The sequence below is a fragment of the Perca flavescens genome, chromosome 16 (assembly GCF_004354835.1).
Source record: "Perca flavescens isolate YP-PL-M2 chromosome 16, PFLA_1.0, whole genome shotgun sequence".
NCBI lineage: Eukaryota > Metazoa > Chordata > Actinopteri > Perciformes > Percidae > Perca > Perca flavescens.
Window position 1 is genome coordinate 19,418,110 of NC_041346.1, and position 23,510 is coordinate 19,441,619.

General features: G+C 40.1%; 1 protein-coding gene across 2 annotated transcripts in view; it reads left to right on the forward strand.

Moving 5' to 3' along the window:
• The window catches only part of pappaa (pregnancy-associated plasma protein A, pappalysin 1a), a 91,114-nt gene that overhangs the window by 15,376 nt on the left and 52,228 nt on the right, over nt 1-23,510 (forward strand). For both annotated transcript variants that reach the window (XM_028602483.1, XM_028602484.1), the window contains exons 6-10: nt 51-172; nt 10,128-10,629; nt 18,321-18,449; nt 18,649-18,740; nt 21,342-21,538. In XM_028602483.1, coding sequence (XP_028458284.1) covers nt 51-172; nt 10,128-10,629; nt 18,321-18,449; nt 18,649-18,740; nt 21,342-21,538 — 1,042 coding nt within the window. The remainder of the gene's footprint in view (nt 1-50; nt 173-10,127; nt 10,630-18,320; nt 18,450-18,648; nt 18,741-21,341; nt 21,539-23,510) is intronic.

Here is a 23,510-nt window from a genome sequence, read left to right on the forward strand (position 1 = left end):
ATTTGGCCTGTATCTAAGTTGGTTGCTGTGCCTGTCTCTTGGTTTCCTAGAGAAGTGGGATCAGTGTGTGATAAATGCACTGAGGGGAGAGTTCTACTGCAGTATGCCACCAACTCCTCCTCCCCACGGCCATGTGCCCCTTCTGGACACTGGTCCCCACGAGAGGCTGAAGGTAAAGTACAATACTATATACTATACTTAGTGGTTGTAAGGTTTCATCACAGTGAACACTGTCATTGTATGGTGGTTGTTGGTTTACAAATTGAACAGATGTGGCTCAAGTGTACACTTTCAGATGCTTATCATAATAAAAGCATACACGTTTTCTTCCTCATCCTTCACTCTGCACTGAATCTGTCTTTAGTCAGTTTCTTGATTACTGTATAATGAGCTGTTTCTACTTAGCAAATTTACTATAAAAACAAAGCCACATCCACCTTTCATCCACTGTTTACAGTATGATAACATGATTTGAGGTTTGCCTTTTGTTGATTTTCTGAGTCAATACTCTGGCATGCAAAAATGTTGGTGACCGACTCACTGGATTCTTGACACTTGGGCCGTGGGACAACATGGAAGGTTCAAGGAGGTCACTCCCCAATGGATGATGCTGTATGGTACCACAATTCCCATATGAGGGCTCAGGCTCAAAACCAAGGTTAAAGCTCATGTCATAGCTGTAATTCCCCTGTTTTTTAAATTTCAGTTTAGAGGGATTTAGAACTATACAGGGAGAAGCATTAGGGATGAGGTATTTTAGTTATAAATATAGTTGTTCCATCTATGCACCTCTGATCGCTCTGGCAGTGGCAGGATCAAGCATACTTTGTATATTATGCATAATATAATAATAATTCCTGTGTGCAGCTATGGGTGCATTCTTTTGTTTTCCTATATTATACACTTTCTAATAAACATTTTATGTATTGTACAGTATATACTGTATATATTAAAGGTCCCATGGCATGAAATTTCACTTTATGAGTTTTTTTAACATTAATATGCGCTCCCCCAGCCTGCCTATGGTCCCCCAGTGGCTAGAAATGGCGATAGGTGTAAACCGAGCTCTGGGTATCCTGATCTGCCTTTGAGAAAATGAAAGCTCAGATGGGCCGATCTGGAATATGGCTCCTTATGAGGTCATAAGGAGCAAGGTTACCTCCCCTTTCTCTGCTTTGCCCGCCCAAAGAATTTGGCTCACCCATGAGAGAGAGACATCATGGCTTTCAAACGAGCAAAGTGGCAGTTGGTCAAGGCCACACCCCCACCCTCCACCTTAATATTGCTAGGCTAGCAAGTTTATCCCTGTCTGTCTGCAATGTGTAAGCTGAGTTTTACATTCAGGAGTTAAAGGAGAATTCCGGCTGATTTTTACCTGAATCTTGATCGCTAGATATCACTGAGTACTGTCAAAATCGGTGCTAGCAAACTGGAGTTGCTGCAGCTAATGGCCAGTGCTCCCAGTTAACTAAAATGACAGTTGTGGGGGCATGTTCTAAAGAGTGCCTTTGTGCCTCTTAACAGACACAAAATGCAATTAAAATTTCTGTGCAGCATGAACAGGGCCCTTACGTGACAACAATATGCGTTTTCAACTCGGACATTGTGAAGAAACCGTTTGCTAGTACTGACTTTGGTCGTTTTTTTTTTCCTATCGACAGTACTGTGTGACATCTAGCGATCAAGATTCAGGTAAAAATCGGCCGGAATTCTCTTTTAACCTATTGACTCATGTTAATGTTCCACAGCGGAAATACATTTGTAAAAAGTGGCAATCAAGTAAAGAGCGTCTCCTTACATTCTGACCGCAGATACTCATTTGTCAAGTGACCAAGAGATAGGCTATAGTCACAGTGCTAATGTTAACAGTCAGCCGATTCTAAAAATTATTAATATGTTATATATTAATATGTTTAACTTTGACAAGAGGAAAAGCTTCCATGACGAGGACTAACCCAGGAATTTGACAAATGTATCTTAAGTAAACCAAATAATGTTAAAGTGTGGAGCAAAACTGCTACCTTAAACACTACAACTTGGGCACTACCTAGAACTAGAGCTAGCAACTGAGATGCATCCTGTACACACTTCAATTAAAGTGGCTGTGTAACTTTCAGTTTGTGTTGATTCTATGTATATATTACATACGGGCCAATTCAGGGTGGGTTTTGAATAATTTACAATCCCGTAATTGTCTCCATCTGTTGAAAGCCTGACCGAGAGTGACTTACGTTATCATTGTCTTTCACTTTCCTTTTCTTTTTTATCTTTTAGTTGTTTAATTTCCTTCTTTCCTGTGATGGACCTGCCCTAGTATCAGTCATAACTACAACAGATAACTTCTAAAATAACATTAAAATACAATTAAGCGTATATAAAGATATCTCCTGCTTCCTTTTACCTCGCTCCACTGGCATACGCTAACACAAGCTTTCCCGGTGTTAAAAATAAATCTGTGACCCATCAGAATGTGTTACTGTAGCGGGTCTACCTGCCGCAAATAATTCTGTGACTTTGCGGGAAAATTCGGACCCGGGCAGATGCCTTACTAAAAACTATATATTTCACTGTTAGTCTCATTTGCTGTTAGTGGTCATTTAAGACCATTATATGAAAAATGACAGAGCTTTAGAAACATTAAAAAGTTACATATAGTCACTTAAAATTACTCAGTATGACACGATGTGCCCTGCTATGACATGAACTTCCACAATGACCTTCAAAGTCACTGTTCCATTATCTTTAATGTGACTATTATTTACCACTGTTTATCACATCGGCGGCCCCGTCAGACACCGCCTATCAAGAGTCTGGGTCTGCCGAGGTTTCTTCCTAAAAGGGAGTTTTTCCTTGCCACTGTTGCAATAGCCACTGCTAATGCTTGCTCTTGAGGGAATTACGGGAATTGTTGGGGTTTTGGAATTTATAGAGTGTGGTCTAGACCTACTCTATCTGTAAAGTGTCTCGAGATAACTCTTGTTATGATTTGATACTATAAATAAAATTGAATTGAATTGAATTAAATAAATGTAGTCAATGGTGTATAATATGTGAGTGCATTTAGTCGACTTAATGCAGCTATTTACCTGCTAACAGTAAACTTTAGCATATTTCATTAATGTTACTAACAAGGCTGTGCAAGGTTAGCATTCATATACTGGGTTGGTCCATACACTGTACAAATCTGTACATATTGTGCCAATACCTAAGAACAAATCTAACATGTAATTGTGTTTTCTGCTCATTGACATATTGTTTCCTACTACATATTGATATATTTGTAAAGGGGCTATTTCTAGTAGGGACAAATTAAGTTAATTAAGTTCATCCATTTCAAATTTTACCACTTGCTTGCCCCAAACCATTCACGAGCAGCAGTAAGTGCATTGGGCTTTTCGTTTGTGCTTACTTGGTTTTACAGTAAAAGCAGTATAGTAATGGGTCATCAATGAAATGTATTTAGACCACTGATTCGTAAACTGGATGGAAGCAATTTGTGCTTTCATGTGAAAACCATCGACTGGCAATCATCTGCAACAAAAAAAAACATTATTAACAATTAATTATTTATATTAATTATTAACAACAACATACCAATAATAGTTAGCAGTTATATTATGTCATACAATTGAATTAAGAGAGAGAAATGTGTCTGAATGTGTGTGTGTGTGTGTGTGTGTGTGTGTGTGTGTGTGTGTGTGTGTGTGTGTGTGTGTGTGTGTGTGTGTGCGTGTGTGTGTGCTCTACAGAAGTCACTGAATCTTGCCTTCACACTGGCTATAGTGTATGTACCAGAGGCAAGTCTGGGCTTGTCTAACATGCTGTGTGTGTAAACTCTACTCTATTTTCCCTCTTGGAAGGGGTCCCTGTTTGTTGTGGCTCCCCAGTCCCTGTTAACTCTGCTTGCGCCAGTTTCTCACTGGATATCACAGCTGCCATTTCCTGCTGTGATGGTGCATAAGTATCCAGCAGTTACTTACTTCCATTCTGGCAAACTACCTACTCACTTTAAGATACTTTAAACTAAAGCATTGGCAAATTAACTATTGACATAACACCCTTATATTGGAAGATTAGTGTGTATGCACTTGTGCATTCATGCATACACATGGCACCTGTTATTTAAGGACTTTCTGTGTCCTCACACTACTTGAACGGGAAACACTGGCTTGATCAGAGAGAGCCAGACTACCTCTCATAAATCTTTACTACTCTATGGCCCGGAGAAATATGGCTGGAGGAAAAAAGCAAGAATGAAAAAAAAAGGCAAAACCACACATGGATATGGATTCAGGGAGGGGGTAAGAGAGATTGGGTGAGGTGGAAACCACCCAAGATAGTTAGGAGAATTGCATGTGGTTAGTGACATTCACAAGGAAGGATCCTGGGTTGATTGAAAACAGCAGTGTGCATGAATGGAAGTGAAAGGACCAGGATGTGTATGTTTGCTAACATATGTGTGTGGGAATGTGTGTGCATGTGTGTGTGTGTGTGTGTGTGTGTGTGTGTGTGTGTGTGTGTGTGTGTGTGTGTGTGTGTGTGTGTGTGTGTGTGTGTGTGTGTGTGTGTGTGTGTGTGTGTGTGTAGCTCTATGTGAATACACATTCCTGTAGATTTGTATGTGCACATGGAGGTGCACTTACAAAATAATGCTCTTCATGTGCATTTGCAGTTGAATGTGAAATGTACAAAATGTTTGTGTGTAAACATGTATGGATTTACTCAAATAAGTCTTAAGAGCAAGCATATGTGTCCAGGGCCTGAAGTTAACTTTTTTGGCCACCAGTCAGTGTGGCAGGTGCATTTTAAAATCCACTAGCCACACAGGCTTTTTACCAGCCATTTTTTATTGTTGTCGTTTCCCCATAAAGGTAAAATACAGGAAATGTACATGCATAATTTATGAACTTGTTAAGAATACACATTTAAGTGCTGTCAAGTTATTCATGTACCACCCCTATTGGCTACCCACCAACGTGGCAGGTAGATCAACAGTTTTATAATGCATTTTCACCTGCATTTGGCACGTAGTCGGGTGTTAATTTCAGGCCTTATGTGTTTCTGTATGTTTAGGTCCAAGATAGTATTAAAAGCTTCTTACAGTCTCAGGCCTTGCTGGTTTATGTGATACCACGTATAGTTTGTCAGCTCAACATTATTCAATACAGAGAGCCAGGCTCACCGTAACCCCGCCTGCCAAACAAGGATAACAGTATGAACACAATCCGCGTAATTGTTGAATAATGCGTGACACAAAATTTAAAGGAACATATTTGTAGACACTTTCCTGTGATGCATAATTGCCATCATGTACAAGCTGTTTTAAGTCCCATTCTCCCAAAACCCACCAAGTCTTCAGCACTCTGGTTAACCAATTGGCTCGATTCTAAATCGATTCATGTAAGATTTGCAATTCCTATCTTCTAAGAATCTGAATGGATTCTCAACTTCCAAAAAAGTTTTTTTCCCCCCCTACAAAATAACCTAGATATTGCCTAATATTAGACTAATGGACTAGTTCCACAAGGTGGCAGCAATGCAACATTGCGAATGCCGGCTGCCGTAAAACTCCAATGAATGACATTATGAACAATGTGACCGGAGGAGGTAACGTTAGCATCCATTTAGCATAATGCTGCTGTTCTTACCATGTTGTTTCTGTGAGAATCATCATTCCGTCATGATGTTGTAGTCCATTTACCATTGTGATACACAGCCGCAGTTCATCCATTATTTTCGCTAGAGACTGTTCATTGGTGAGGAAAATGGTGCGTAGTAATAGACGATAAGGAGTTAGCTTTTGCCTTGCCCTTAGCCCTCCGCTTCCTGCGTCTTTATTTACAGTCTCAGCTTGTGAGCACTTCCTGTCAGCTGACCCGGCTTGATAACCCGTGTCAGTGTTGTAGTAGGCTACTCATTTTACTACTAGTAATACTCGACTTTCTCTTGTCGGGGTATCAGACAAACAGGATTTACGCTTTTATATCTCTAAACTGCCTGTGCATTCTCTGACTTATTTGCATATTTACATCAATGTTAGCGGAACCACTCCCCCACTTGGGTTAGAGAGATATGTGACAGCAGAGGGGAGACCGCTTCTATAAAAAAAAAATGCATATAGGCTCCTTTGCCTGGCAAAAAGCACACAGCACATTACTTTGAGCGTGGTCATTTTGACTTTAAAAACACAGTTGCAGATCAAATATATTTTGTTTACCTAGTCAATGCAAATTTAACATGAATAAATGTTACCTTTCATCTTAGATTTGCCTTTGCGCCTATCCCTATATTGAAACTTGAACTGTTTTATTTCTTAGATTCTCATTTAGTTTTCCTGCTTCTGTAATTGTTATGCATCTGGCAATAAATAACTTGAAACTAGTTCCTTAAATTGGCACGCCTATATATTGATTTGAGAATCAATTTTTAATCGGGAATCGAAAATCGATTTTTATTCGGGAATCGAGAATCGATTTTTAATCGGGAATCGAGAATCGATTTTTAATCAAATCCTGACCCAAAGAATTAGAATCAGAATTGAATCTAATCGACTCTTGCCAAAAGATTCACAGCCCTATTCTGGTCATTCCCTTTCTACTCAGTTATTTTCATTTGCTCCTTTCATTGTCATTGTCATGGTACTGTATGTTAGCTCCTTTTTTGATTTTGTTCTATCATTGCAAAAAATAATCTCTATTGATGTGTATCCTAAAGTAACACCTGTTTCAACTGCTCCATGTGTAAAAAAACAAAACAAAACAAAAAACAGCTGCCAACAGCTATGAAGGATTAACCTCTAAAATACCCTGAATGCATTGTGATGTGACATTGATTCCCAAGCTGTAGAGTGTCTGTTGCCTTCATAAAGTGTGTCTGTGAAGTGTCTCTCTGTTTGAGTGTGTATCAGGGCAAAAGGTTGGAGGGGGTTTATGTCTGCATTCGGTGTGAGGAAGTGTAATAGTGTGTGACAGTGAGTCATCGATAGTGAGAGCCAGAGCCAGACACTTCTTAGAAAGCATAAAGCGTGCATGCCTGGACATATCCCTGTCTGTTTATTCATCCAGCTCTCTGGACTTTTTGTGGATCAGAGACAAGAAGGATTATGGCTGAATAGTGGGCAGGCACCAGTATCTATCCTGGAGTACTTCGCCTACTAGTAATCTTTCCCTAAGTTTTATCAAACATCAATCATTCTTGCTTAGGAACAGCACAGTATCAGTATTTTTTCTTACCAGTGCATGAAAAACATTAAGCTTGAATGGCTAGCACGGTTGTTGATTATGGAATTCACAGTTGTCTGATGTCGCCCAATTATCAGATGACTTAATAAAAAGTAATGTTTTATTAGGAATAAAAAATGTGGCAAAAAATGACACTAGCATCAGAGTATGTCACTGTCAATTCAGTTAGTAATAGAAGTTAATGGTGAAAGAAGTGTTCACCCTAAAAAATGTAAATAGAAAATTCTCATTATAACCCCCATGCCCCTTTGCCCATATCTGCCATAATCCTGAGGGAATGCCATTATTGCCAAACAATATGTTTAACCCTTTAAAGAAAAAAACGTTTCAAGGATGAAAGTAAGGCTGTGTTCAGACCGTCATTAGCACTGTATAAAAATAATGAACCACCCTCATTCATTTAAATGAGGCGACTGTTGCCGCAGCAGGAGTGCAAACTGCAAAAACTCAGGGTGGTCTGGCAAAAACTGTTGAACCAGACTCAGTTTTGCCGCAACGTAATCAAACATCATTCAGCAGGGTGCTGCGTTGGTCAGTTACTGTAAGCACACGTACTTTGTAATGTGAACAATGTGTTTCTGCTGTTTACCCGGCTATCATCGCACTGAAAAATAAATGGTCACCGTAATTACTTTCCAGTTGTAAGATCCTGTCTCATAGTATTTTAAACCGATATGCAGTGTTCTGTTGTCTGATATGCCTTTAAACCCACGTAGACTTCCACGATTGTATTTAATCTTTTCATTGTTATCTGAAGCAACAAAACCCCCACCAACGCAGACCCTATTCTTTTAAACAGGACTGTTTTTGGTCTGAACACTCACTACGCATCTCATGTGTGAACTACCCAACTCCAAAAAAGAGCAGAGGAACAGGCACTATCTTAAACAATGCCACAATAAGCAGGTTTCCAGTTCAACTATTGATGGTTAGTGTGTTTTTTAGATGGTGAAAATATAATGCAGGCTGACAGATGCACAGCTCCTACCATGTCCCAAGCCATGAGGAACAGCTGCGTTGTGCACTAATTTGGCTACTGTCGAAATTGCAGGCCTCTGGCCCAATATAACTTTATATACACAGCCATTACCATCTGTTCGGAGGTCATTATCAGAATATAATATAAAGACTTTTCAAATGAGGAAAAAAAATCTTGATTTGTAATTTTAACTATTTTTTCCATCTCTACTGTTTAATGCGTAAGGGGACATAGAAGCCAATTTGCCATCTGATTTCCCTCAACTCAGTTGTACTTACTGTACTCTAAAAGCAGCAATCAGCTTCCTTTCAGGGAAGAATACATACAGTACTGATTAGCCAAAATTCCAATGAAATGTTACATTGTCCATTTCAGTTATATATGTCCGGCCTCTACCTACGTTCATGAGATACTCAAGAGCTTTGAGACTACAGAAACAATGGTTTACGTTGAACCTATTACCAATTACTCTGCAGTGATGCCCAATGTATTTCATCAAATGTTTCCCAGAATGGGTGTTTTTGTTGTCAGACTAATACCCAGATGGGATCAGCTAATCAACAGTGAATGAATGGCTCATATTCAAAGCTTACGTCTGGATGGCTCAGTCATCTTGGGGCCCCCTCTCCCTGCACTAAGGGAATTATAGGTCAAACACTTCAGATCTGGGCTGTCTATCTAGCGGTAAGCAGCTGATAGAACATTTTTGAGCGGCTGTGTGTGTGCTGCTGTGAATCTTAGAGGGTTAAGAAATTGATATAAAATATAGCATATATATTTTCATTGTGAATTTTGTTGAAGGTAGCTGCTCTGTCTGCTATTAAGCAGTTAATTAAATATAAATTATTGCAGATAGATTGCTGTGCCAATCCTAGATACATCTTTGCATCTTTGAAATACAGTTTACATTGTCTCAGGTTACACAGTGGATGACACTCCTATTCTGTCTCCTCTTAAATCTCCAACCACATTAGCAACAGCGCGAGAGCAAGAGTAGGGCCCATCATAACAGCTGACATTACAAAATATTTTCAGTGGGTACAGCTCCTTTCCAAACTCAAGGAAAATGTACCCACAAAGCCAGGACTAAATAAGCCGAGCAAAGCCATGCTCTTGGAGTATCTTAGTTCATTCTCTCCCAGCATCCCGTTTTCTCCCTCCCTCTCTTTCTCTTTCTCTCTGTCTATCTTTTTCTTTCAATTCACCTCCACTCTGGCCACACACACACTTACAGTACAATAATAAATGTGTTGAGATAATGTGGCTTGGAAACCATATTCAGTCTTCACTTGATTAAACACTGGAATTTTGCACGGTGCCCAGAAATGAGGTTAGCAAATGGCTTCGTTGGTTGCCAGCTTGGAAATGCACAAAAGGAAATCGAGGGAGAACATAGTGTCTGCTGCTTGCTGGCTTCTAAAAGTGCTCGACGAATGTTAGTGTACGTCACTTGGGATAATGTGAGTTAGCTGTGTGTGGACTCCAAATATGGCTGGAGTGTGACTGTTAGAGGTTGTAATGACTGGGCTGAAGTGAGAACCCTGCACAGGCCCCTCTCAGAAGGTACACACCTTAGCTATTCCTTTCCTCTGCAGATGGACTCACAAGGAACTCTCAGTTTCACCTCTACCTTGATGTTGCACGATGTGAAGATACACTAAAAAGATCACTGATGCAAATTCTTGATCTGTCAGCACTTACAATTTTTTAATTAGGTTTATAATTTAGATGGACATTTTATTATTTTCCTGCGTCCTTTGAGAAATGTAAGAACCTGTAGCATTTAATTTGTATTCATCACTACTTAATCATTAATTATGTTAATGTAGGAAAGGCCAGCTGGCTTTTGCTTATTGTGTCTGATTTATGTTTAATGTAATTTTGTTGTGTCTGTCTTGTATCCACAGGCCCTCCAGATGTGGAGCAGGCTTGTGAGCCAAGTGTGCGCACCTGGAGCCCCAATGCAGGGATTGAGCAAGGTGTTGTCGGCCTGTCGGAGTGCCCTCTCCAGGGCTGCATGCTTCAACTAGAGTTCCCCTACCCGCTGATACCAGACTCCCTGACTGTGTGGGTCACCTTCTTCAGCCCTGAGGAAACAGCACTGCCAGCTATCCATAACATCTTGCTACTGACTGTCAGTGGGAACAACATTTCATTGGGTCCCAGTAATGTCTTCTGTGACACCCCACTGACTTTAAAGCTGGATATAGAGGAAGAGGTGTATGGGGTACAGTTTTTTACTATGGAACAACACCTAGAGATTGATGCCACCCTCTTGGCATCCAAGCCAGACTGCATATTTTGTAGGCATTGCCAACCATTACGCTATCGCCTGTTGCGTCAACCACCCTTCACCCATGCACCACATGGTCTAAGGTTGAATGAACCTACCCGCCGATATACAGACAGGTAAGTGGCCTGGTAGGTGAATACTTTTTTTGTGAGTGCACAAAGATCTACATATGTCCTCCCTGACATTTATGAGCTGAGTAAATTCAAAATAAAACATCAAGTAAAAGTTTGGTCTTTGTCAAGGTTTGAGAAAGACTAACCTTTCCCTTGGCAGAGGAGGAAAAGCCATACAATTCTTTGGACGTGCTTTGATTTGATTGTTTTTACCCAAAGTATTTTCTTTTAGAAGTTGAGTATTGCTGTGGCGGGGTTGGCTCAGTGGGTAGACTGAGAGGTTTGTTCCTCGATGCAGAGGTCCAGGGTTCAAATCCAACCTGTGACGATTTTCTGCATATCTTTCCCCTTTCTCACTTAGCTGTCCTGTCAAAAAATTAAAGGTGGAAAAGCCCCCCCCCACCCCACAAAAATAAGTTAAGAATTGCTGAGTGATTACCATTTAGCTTAGTGTGATGTAATTAGTTTTTTTTGGACACAGCGGTAAGAAGGTATTTATTTACAGTATCTGTGGAAACTATCCACAAAAATATGTTCGTGTAATACCAGATATCCTTTTCAATACCCCCAGGAGCACTAGCAAGCCACCACTGCTTCTGCAGTTTCAAATCTACTGCCCAACATTTGTTTCCTAAGTCAGAGGTCAATTGTTGCCCACATTTGTTTTTTCCCATGTTCCATGAAGCAAGGGCAAGTTGTCTTGTTAAAGATATTATCTGCACACTGTGGAGAGAGTTTAGTGCTTTGCTTTCATGGAATGTGCTGACTCAATAAAGATTGTGCTATACTTGACACTGCTGTGTGTTGTGCCATCTCACTATTGTGCTGGCAGCGTGATTCTCATGAAAAGTGCTTAATAAGAGCCGAAAAGGTGAGTATGCATGTGAGGCAAGATGGAGTGATGATACCTAAGTTACATAAAGTGTCCGTACACAACTTTATGTTTGAATGGCTGTGTCCGTGGAAGGCTGTCTGCAGTAGGGATGCATTTATTTGGAGGTTTTGGCACACTTCAGTGATTATTGATGTGCTGTAGGTAGTTTCACTGCTGTGGTGTATTTCACTAGCTGTGGTTGCATTCCAGTGGTCGTGGTCAATGGCACTGACTGACTATTTTCTGTTGTGAGTGTAGGGAATCTTGTCTCGTAAATGGTCAGACGTTTTATAGCAAGTATGTGTGTTCCAGCCATCAAAGTCTTTAACTCATTGAAATGAAGAAAAGGTGCAGCAACAACAACAAAAATATATATGTTGTCTCTAAAAAAAGAGGCATTTTACCTAAAAACTGTTTAAACAAAATATAAAAACACAAAGGTAAAACAAAATGAGAAAATGAAAACAAAAAATTGAGAAAAAACATGCTAAAGGGGCAGTTTGCACTTTTCTTCCAATGTTTTGAGTTACTCTTGGTTACTGATTATTGCATGGACCTTTATAGCTAACTTATGATACTGATGCAAGGGAAGCCGTTTGTGAGTTGTGTCTTTGCATATCATGGCACTACTTAAACAAAGTAAGTATTATGCGAACAGGTTCTGGTGCGTGGTACTAATGTGGCATTCTTCAACAAATAATTCTAAGAGAAAGAAACGTCTAACAGGAAAACCAAGGGTCACTCAAGAGAAATTTGTCTGACAACAAACACAGCCTTTGACAGAGCCTTTGTGAAGTGCTCTGTTTGATCACCTTGGTGCAGCTGCTGAAATGCTTTTGTTGACCACACAGTAAGCTGCTTCTTCTTGCAACATGTTTCCATTGGGTTGGATAGAGTGATGAAGGTCTTGGTTGAGGGGATTGATTGACCTCCTACTGTCAGGCCACTGGCCTTCACCTGAGTTGGGGCAAACTGAGAAAGAGGACAACTGACATCTTGGCTCTATCCATGCATGGTAGTTAGTTTGGAATGGCTAAGGGTTGGGAGGTCAAGGTGACAGAATAAATTATGGTAGAGATTAAGAAGGGTCAAGTGAAGAGGAGTCGCAGCGGTGAAAGGCTGGACAAGTTGGGGGTAAATCATTGCTAGGCTCAAGGGGGGGGGGGCAAAAGCGGTTGGAGGAAAACATTAGGGGGTCGAGAAAGTATGAAAAGAGAGAGTAGGAGGATTGGATTAATTTGACCCCATCGCTCTGAGGCACCCCAGCCCATTGGCTAATCCTCTTTCTGATGTGGGTTTCAGAGCTGTCATTCAGTCAAAGCCTATCTCAGAGCTGACGTGAAGAGACCTCCCAGCCAAAAGAGAGAGAGGGCAGCTCCCCCAGAATCAATACTACCCCACACCCCCTCTGTAATCTGACTACCCTGGTTCTGAACAACTTTTCCACATAGTACCCCCCCTGCCCTTAAATCCCTCAGCTAATCTCCTGATTCTTGAGAGTCAGTCTACCTCATGTCTCCTCTTAAAAAGAAGATTCTAGATTTGCTTTTTTATAGGTTTTGAGCTAAACACTTTCTGGCTAATTGTGAAAATTAGCACTGCACTCTGGCAATTATCATGGTGAGAATCCTCTGCATGTATCAATAAAACGCCAGTATGCAATGACAGTGGCTGTTTCAAGCTACTTTTTCATTCTTTACACAACTATTTCTGTCACTTTTTGTGTATACAAATCACTGCAATACTATGATTGCCTTTTGTGAAATGTGTTTGCAACAGCTATAAACACTTTTGCTTATGCCGACGTGGTTTGATGGCACAGCGCAGCCTTAAGTATTGAACAGAGTTAATTATGTATTCCCTAAGACAATTTTGGTTCATTGGCAATGTAAATAACAACAAGAATATATTTCAAATTTAAATTGTATTAATTTTGAATTTGATATTACTAGACTAACGTTTAGTGTAATTTTAAGTCATTCATCAGTATTTAAAATAAACTATGAATCTTTTGGCAACACTAATTTTTTTCACTTAAATGTTCATTTCCTCTCATCACTCATTGATTTGACTTCTTAACAGTTTCTTTTTTTCATAACAGGCCAACCCCCCCTTGCCTTCTCTATAGGATGTTGGGCATTAGAAATAAGTTGCGTAATCCTCCTAATATTAAACATATTCATGAGTGAACAGTGTAGTCCTCATGGGGTGTCATGGGATGTCTGGTGCACTTACCAGAATATTTCCAGGTATCATGTTTACCATGATAGGAAAGAGACAAATAATATAGGAATAAATTGAGACTAAACAAATTGGATATCAGAAGTGGGTTTGCAGGTTTGTGTGGATAGTCAAGAAGAAGGTTGTATCTCTTGGGCAGAGGTTGTGCTGGTGATTACTGTGTCTTTTTCATTTAAAGATAACAATTGTAATCAATAACTGCAATTTAGGCAGTTGATTGCAATAATAAAAACAAACTTTGCCTTTCTGGTATTTGTGGGTTTGGATGTTTGCATTTGTCTGTCTCTTTTAAAGTACCTCTTTTAGGTCTAAACTTAAAATTAAAAGCAGTGAAACCTCAAATGTGTGTCAGCTGCCATACTGACAAAAGAAGCATTGCCCTGTTTGTTGTTCTTGCAGGCTCAATCTAAGACTTTTTCTCAACTTCCTTAAATGTATCTGCTTTTCTCATCTGGGATCTCTCAGCCAAGAACAACAAGCAGCTACAGAACGGAAGCACATCCATATGCATGCTCACACATAAGCCTAGTGCACACACTAGTGGAGACAGGAACACACACTCACACGCAGATAAACACAGAAACCCACCAACACTCTTCTTGCTCTCAGTAGCAGGAACATACATTAGCTCATGCTTCTATGTGTAATCACCTGGTGCTATCAAAACACGTTTGAAGGCATATTTCAGTTCTTTGTGCCTGACTTTGAGCTTGAGCCAAGATAAAACCTCTATTCCTACAGGGGTCTTGAGAAGAATGTCTGGATGAACAAAGAAACACTAGTGATGAAATGTTATCACGTGACACCTTGTCTGCAACTGAAGTGAAGTCCTTTGTAGTATGAGTTGCATCTCAGATCAGTTACATATCATAGCTAATCAGTTACAGATGAAAGTGTGGTTTTAAGAAGTCTGGATGGCCGTCTATCACAGGATATTGTCCATTACATACACCCGTGTCAATTGATTGTACTTCATCAAGTGGGATCCAGAGATGATGCTGGCCATAAACCCTTCCACAAATGTACTGTTAATTAATGTCCCTGTCACTCTAAATATTGTTCTTATATATAGCCCACTCACCAAGTTCTAAGGGATAGAGGATCTATGGAACTGTGTTACATCTGCACCACTTCTGTTTCATTCTTCCCTGCTACTAACCGCAGCGGCTAACACAGCAGGGCTATTAGCAGTGAGGTCAGGAGGAATCAAGCATTCACCTAATTGGGAACAGGTTAAAAGTTATGTTTAAAGAGTTGTTATCACGCTATGAGGAGTTGCACTATTGACCTTCTACAACCAACTGTGCATTATGACACCCAGGTAACATTTGTTGCTTAGCAGCACAGGATGTTAAAACACTACTGGTGGAGTAAGTCATGCACATGTCGTTGGTTCTGTATACATCTGAAATAACCTCTACAATCTGTTTGGAAACAGTTCTTTGTTTTACCATGGTATGACATTTTCAAACAAAAAGACCATTAAACCGACAATAGTCAACCCCTTTCCATGTGAAGCACAAAGGCCTACACTGTGCAAAGTAGGTTTGTTGGCATCTGATTTTCCAAGTGAGGGATCTGCCTATGTGGCCCAAGCAGGTTGCAATTCATGACACAGTGGCATCTGAGTTCTCAGTGTAGTCTGGGGAAATAATTGTGGATTTAGACCCAAGCTTTTAACGGCTTTTTACAGGTGAAAGTTGTGGGTCTGGTTCAGGGCTTAATTTGAACATGCCGTAACATGTTCCGGCACCTCCAACGTTGGATCCGGAACCTTTTTTATTGGATCCAGCACCTCCTGTGTCACCATGAAAAATTAATCGACTAAATGAAAAAAATAAATTACTGTTTGTGTAGTGTTCAAAGACGGAGGGGGGAGAGAGGGATGGAGGGAGGGGAGGCACTTCAACAGCGCGGCGCTGCAGTTCAAGTGACACAAGCGCTTGTGCTGGTTGAGATTGCTGTCACAGCCTCATTTCACTCAGGGGGAAAATGTCAAAAAGACAACAAAGTTTGCTTAACTTTTTCAAATACGCTGGCCAGTCGGATCCCAAACAAGCAAAAAAATGTTGTTTCGTAATCCGATGGATAATTGCTGCTTGTGAAAACAATTGTTGCAGTGTTTAGTTTTTTTCACATTAAACACCGATGCAGTGCATGTTCTGAAATAAAAATAAATATTGCAATGTACACACAGCATTGTTTAGGTTTTTTTAGTCAGAGAAGCTACGTAGGCAGTGTCATTTTGTTTGAGAGTCTGTCAGGTCTAACATTCTGTGTTGATAATAATAAAGCCAACATAAATATTTCATCCTAGGCACAAATTTTGTTGTGGGGAAATTCATTTTGTTACATGATCTTTAGTTCCATCAGTTTTTATAATTAAGACAGTGTAGCTAACTTGAACTCGGTCTAATTTTGTCTGCCGGTAATTGTGATGAACAAACAAAAAGAGAAAAGGAGATGAGGGGGGAAAAAGTATCCACAAGCAAACATGCACTTGAACACCTTAATGCAATGCATCATATTTGAGTGTTTATATTTGTACATTGGAATGCAGAATACCTGCTGCTTTCATTAACATCTTTTTGAACATTTGACTGCACTCATATATACATGGTAGTTGTTTTTCATTCACCCACACTTGGGGTTCACTGTCACTGTGGACAGGAGGAGCCAGGGATCAAACCACCAACTCTGTGATTAGTGGTCCAAAATGTTAAACTGAATGGTCTGACTTAGAGCTCATAAAAGATGATGGCTTCCCTGCATCACTCAAACACTTTCTTGGTTTGATTGCTGACTTTATCTTTGGCCTTTGGTGAAACCGTTTATGGCAATGTTTGCTGCTGGTGCTGCATTGCTCTCACACTGGGATTATATAGCAGCAGTAGGAATAGTGGTTCATGCCTGTGTACTCTTGTTTTAGTGTAAAGGCCATATAGTTGGCTGGCAGTGTGTTATTAACAACAAAGGTATTGCGTGTGTATTTGTATGAGCATATCAATCCATGTAGGCCCCCGTACAGTATCCCTGCATGCTTGTCACTGCATTTACAGCATTGCAGAGGGCATTCCAAAAGTCGGTCTATAGTACTTGATGGTCCACATGAAATGATCCATGGCTAACCTTTCGGTCCTATTACCCTCATTTCCTGATGTTGTTCCCCGCTCATACGCCTAATTTTTGCCATGTATTTAACCAATAATAGCCATGATTATACACAACAATTATGCATTCCTATGCCCTTATGCATCGCATAACATTTTCTCTGTAGTGGTGAGTGAGTTCATGTCTGAATCAAAATTAGAATGTAAAGAAATAAAGTCACTTAGTCTTAAGTTTTCTGCACACACACACACACACACACTCACACCCGGACATACAAAATGTAGGGTCAAAAACTCTGAAAGCCAAAAAACAAAAACCATGAAGGAGAAACCATGACCATAAGCGACAAATCAAAACTAGAAATGAGAAACCAAAACTATAAGCAAAAGAAAAGTCAAAACAGAAAGAAAACTGTGAAAACACAGCTGCAGATGAGAGTGCTGAAATCAGTTATCCTATTTTTATTGTTTATAATAGTCAAAATAGATACATAAATACATAAACTCTCAGATTCTTTGCTTGCCTTTACTTGTTAATTTTTTTAAAACTTTTGTTCTTAGTTTCCATTCCTGTTAGGAAAGTTGTTAGAATGAAACAATATTGTGGATTCATGAGACAGGCTACATGCCTCAGCTCAGTGTTTCTTCCGACTCAACATGTTTTGATGAGTCTGAAGAGACCCATGATGTGTGTCATTCACTTGATTACTAGCTTACAGAAACCAGTAAACTTGCCCATAGTTAAAACAGGGCCAGAATCCCAAAAAAATTATTAAAGCTGATGGTAATACAAGTAACATGTAAAGGCAAACAACAGATCAAAGAGAAAACGTAAGCATAAAATAGCAATACAAACAGGACAACTAATGATGTCATGACAGCACCCTCACTTGCACTTTTGTTGTTTCTCATTTACAGTATTCTTTCCTTGAGTTTTGTTTTGCTGCTTTGCTTACGGTTTCTCATTTACAGCTTTGATATTTTTATTTAGTTATGGTTTTGGTTTTCTCATTTATGTTTTTTTTTTCCTTTCAGACTTTTTTTTCAGACTTCCTTATCATGGTGACTCAAGAAACCATCATGGCATCTTACACCAGCAAAGTGAGTAGTCCCCCAATATTTCTCCTGTCCATTGTGTATTCATCATGATGGTGCCTTAAATCACTAGGGTGAGAAAACAAAACAAATTTGGACCCAAACCGGTTAAATGCAGTGACTGGATATAGGTAGATGTTCTAATTTGTGATGTGTTAGTGGTACTTGAGATACCTAAAGATTGCTACAACACACACACTAGCAAACAGAGCAGTTGTCCTATCGATCCGTTCTTCACAGGCCTGGTCCGAGTATCTTTCTCAGCTGCTCTTACTCCTTTCTTTATATGGGATTCTTTATCAGACATTTCTTCGAGGCTTCACATTATCCTGAAATATGTGGACTTACTATGATCTTTTCCTCTCTCTGTGCAGGGATGTGGCGCCACATGTTGTGTACACCTACCAGGTCCAAACAATCTCCAGCCGTAGTGAAAGTGAGCCTTCCCCACCTCTGGTACACGATCTGGGGGCACCCTACTGTGGGGATGGACGTATCCAGAGGTAACAGGCACCCTTACTATCATGATTAATATATATATATATATATATATATATATATATATAAGCATCTATAAGGATGTGCAATGAAGCATTTTCACAAAAATAAACTTTACTTAACGTTTACTTTACATTCAGTATTTATCCGTTTGGCGGTATGTGTGTGTGCATGTTTTCTGAGTATCTCCTCCTGATATTTTAGTTCCAAAGGAGAGGAATGTGATGATATGAACTCTATGAATGGGGATGGCTGCTCCACTCAGTGTAAGAAAGAGCCCTTCTTCAACTGTGTTGGTAAGTTATATGGACAAAGGTATCGTCAAGGTTAAAATGCAGTCACAGGTTTCTTTCTCTCGACTGCTGTTGGGGAATATACTGGAAATACAATTAACTGACTTAAATTAACTGATTTCTTTTGAAAAGAAAAGTGTCAGAAAAAATGACTCATAAAAAAACTATATATAAAATACTTTATTACAAAACTGTAGCCTATATTGAACATTTTCAATTATTTTAATAATGTTTACTGATGAGCTTCTAAACATATTTTACAGCCCAAAAGTCACATTTAAATGCAATTAACATGCTACATTACATGGGACATTTAGCAAGTTATGATTTGACCACAGTTTCTTACATAACATTACAGTTCTTTATTCCTTTTTTGCCATGATATTGTCTGCGTGGATTCAACTGAAAAAAAGTTTTGGATAAGACCCAAAAGCTAACTTTGTGAATAAACCGATTTAACATCTGGACGTCTTTTATTCAAGTGCTTCATGCCTTTCTCAAAAGAATAAAAATGCCGTTAGATATCATAATCACTTTGACCTCTTGTTAAAAAATAAATAAATCTGGAAATCGTTATTTTCTTAAAGGGTGAGTCATCTTATTTTACATAGTTGAGTGATTGGCATCTCCTACGTTGTTTTGTTTTATGAATAGATGGATCGTTTCCTGTCCAGTTCTCCTGCTGTAGACAATAATTTTGCCTCCCTGTTGTGATTTTATGTGTGTGTGTGTGTGTGTGTGTGTGTGTGTGTGTGTGTGTGTGTGTGTGTGTGTGTGTGTGTGTGTGTGTGCAAATTTAACTGTATAGTGCATGCATGTATGCACACACATGTGTGAGTCTCTGTGAAGTGGCCACTTAATCCCTGTCAGATTGCTGGATGACTGCATTGGCTGTGCTGTTTTTCCACCAACTGCAGTGCAAAGTGGTATGTGTGTGTGTGTGTGTGTGTGTGTGTGTGTGTGTGTGTGTGTCCGACACTGTCTGACATAGTTGTAGTTTTGCACAGAAATCTGACACTATAATGATGGGACCTTCTGTCTATATGTGTGAGAGAGTGCCTGCTTGTCAGTGTGTTGGATAGTAAAAGAGAGAGTTGGATGGAAAATGTACACTAAGTATACAACAGGGCCAGGGTGCTACAGTCTGGATGAGCTTAAATAGGCTATTCACATTATTGAGCCAAATTAAATGTGGAATTGACAAAATCGACAAGTTCTTGTCCCATGACCCCACCTGGCATTACAATCCCAGGTGTTATGTCTCAAAAGGGTTCCAAGCCACAGTAAATACAGGTGCAGATAAAGCATAAGGGAAATGCATTATGATTTTTTTAAGCCACATATTCCCACTATCAGAAAAGTGATGGTTTTAGATGGTCAGATTTTCCTGCGTTTGACATGTCAATGTAGCTTGGGGTACTGTCTTGAAAAAAATCAAACAAAACTAAATGGGTATAGTTTGCTTTGACAGCCTCTGGACCTTTCTTGTCTGTCAGTACATCGTCATCTTGTTCGTCTCTTTCTTTCTCCATTTGTAGGGCTCTCTTCTTTTTGCTCTTGCACGCAATCATCTTTCCACTTTTTCCGTTATCTGTTTATTCTATCCCTGTCTAAATTCAAATACTGTAGCAATACCCTTTCTCTTACTCCTTTTCCTTCTCGTTAGCTCACACTCACACTACCTATTACTTCTGCAGCTTTCACAAGCCACTGTTTAAGCTTCCTCATGCCTCACTCCTTCCTTTCTTCCTTGCCTTTGCTCCTGCTGAGTGAATGGCGGGAGCCTATTCTGTATGCCCCCTCAGTAGCCCCTCGTTTCACCATTGCCAGAGCACAGAACTGACTTGAGTTTTTGGCTTTGCTGGAGAGAGCTGGAATTTCGAGGAGGAGGCCCTGGCCAACTTGGCACAGAATCCCGCCTTCCCCCTAACTGGAACCCCACCGGCTGACACTGCTTTAGCTTAGAGCTGAGAGCAATGAGGCCCAGGCAACCTCCCTGCTCTGCTCCCCTCTCCTTAGTCCATAAGCTTCCAGTTCCAGACCTTAACTCCAGGCGGGAGGTCTGTAAAAATGACGGCTGTATCTTTCTTTACCTCTTGACTTTGTCTGGTTCCTCCCTAGTTCCTGTCTCTGTGTTTGTCTCTATCACACTCTCCCATTCATCTTCTTTGACTTTATTTTTTACATTAACATGTTCTCTGTAGATTGTCATACACTCAAGAATGTATCCTTCTTTTTCCATGCACCTTTTATCTATTACCTTCCTCCTCTTCTTTATCTGTTCCTCTCTTCACCTTCCAAAACAATAGAGATACGGTTAGAGTAGTATACCAAAGGATCAGGGGAACACATGTTTTATAAAAAAAAAAGTATGAGAGAATGGGAGTGAGTAGTAAAGGTTGAAGTGTGTATATACTCACCTGTATGGCTTTGTGCAAGTGAAAACATGCTTTGCCATGGTGGCAGGGAATATGTAGAATTTGACTGACTGATATTTTAGCTGTACTTAAACCTCCCTTTAGTGTAAAAGTACTATACAGATTAAACACAGATACTTATTTATTTGAAATTACAACGTTGTTTCTGTTGTCTGTTCACCTGTAGAGGAGCCAAGCACGTGTTACTACTATGATGGCGATGGGGTATGTGAGGACTTTGAGCGAGAGACTGGCGTGAGAGACTGTGGCCTTTACACCCCCAATGGTTTCCTTGACCAGTGGGCCTCCACTGTCGAAGTTTCCCATGAGGAGAAGCCCTACTGCTCTGGTGAGGTAGCTGCCGGATACCCTGCTGTTACTAAGGTAAGGACATACACAGTTTTTCCTGTATACAGTATATATATATATATATATATATATATATATATATATATATATATATATATATATATATACAGTGAGGAAAGTATTTGAACACCCTGCTATTTTGCAAGTTCTCCCACTTAGAAATCATGGAGGGGTCTGAAATGTCATTTTAGGTGCATGTCCACTGTGAGAGACACATTTATTATCCTAAATTAGATGCACCTGTTTGAGGTCGTTAGCTGCATAAAGACACCTGTCCACCCCTTACAATCAGTAAGAATCCAACGACTAACATGGCCAAGACCAAAGAGCTGTCCAAAGACACTAGAGACAAAATTGTACACCTCCACAAGGCTGGAAAGGGCTATGGGGAAATTGCCAAGCAGCTTGGTGAAAAAAGGTCCACTGTTGGAGCAATCATTAGAAAATGGAAGAAGCTAAACATGACTGTCAATCTCCCTCGGACTGGGGCTCCATGCGAGATCTCACCTCGTGGGGTCTCAATGATCCTAAGAAAGGTGAGAAATCAGCCCAGAACTACACGGGAGGAGCTGGTCAATGACCTGAAAAGAGCTGGGACCACCGTTTCCAAGGTTACTGTTGGTAATACACTAAGACGTCATGGTTTGAAATCATGCATGGCACGGAAGGTTCCCCTGCACATGTCAAGGCCCGTCTTAAGTTTGCCAATGACCATTTGGATGATCCAGAGGAGTCATGGGAGAAAGTCATGTGGTCAGATGAGACAAAAATAGAACTTTTTGGTCATAATTCCACTAACCGTGTTTGGAGGAAGAAGAATGATGAGTACCATCCCAAGAACACCATCCCTACTGTGAAGCATGGGGGTGGTAGCATCACGCTTTGGGGGTGTTTTTCTGCACATGGGACAGGGCGACTGCACTGTATTAAGGAGAGGATGACCGGGGCCATGTATTGCGAGATTTTGGGGAACAACCTCCTTCCCTCAGTTAGAGCATTGAAGATGGGTCGAGGCTGGGTCTTCCAACATGACAATGACCCAAAGCACACAGCCAGGATAACCAAGGAGTGGCTCTGTAAGAAGCATATCAAGGTTCTGGCGTGGCCTAGCCAGTCTCCAGACCTAAACCTAATAGAGGATATTTGGAGGGAGCTCAAACTCCGTGTTTCTCAGCGACAGCCCAGAAACCTGACTGATCTAGAGAAGATCTGTGTGGAGGAGTGGGCCAAAATCCCTCCTGCAGTGTGTGCAAACCTGGTGAAAAAAAACAGGAAATGTTTGACCTCTGTACTTGCAAACAAAGGCTACTGTACCAAATATTAACATTGATTTTCTCAGGTGTTCAAATACTTATTTGCAGCTGTATCATACAAATAAATAGTTAAAAAATCATATATTGTGATTTCTGGATTTATCTTTTTTTGTAGATTACGTCTCTCACAGTGGACATGCACCTACGATGACAATTTCAGACCCCTCCATGATTTCTAAGTGGGAGAACTTGCAAAATAGCAGGGTGTTCAAATACTTATTTTCCTCACTGTATGTATGTGTTGGAATTTGCTATGAATTTTTCTTAAGGCTACAGTTTGATTTAAATTACAGGTTTAAAAACATTAAAATTCAGTCAGTCAATTTAGGAATCCTGTATTCCTATCTGATATTAAACAAATTGGATCATAATGGATCATTACAAACAAGCATTCTCCATCACGTTTTATGTGTCTTTGTGCCATTGATGATTTGGTGCAAATGCTTTCTCATCCATCAGTTTTACACTATGACGGTAATGAAGCCTAAATGTTTTTGAATACACTTGCAAAAAAAACTTATTTTGCTTGTTTGCCAGTTAAGTAATTTTAGAGATTGGGACATTTAATTAGATGTCTCCCAGGGTGGGTGCAGATGTTTGCCGCTCTCATTAAAGTAATGCGTATCGAAGATGAGAGTAGCCATTGATTCCACGTAAGCCCGGTGAAAGCATTG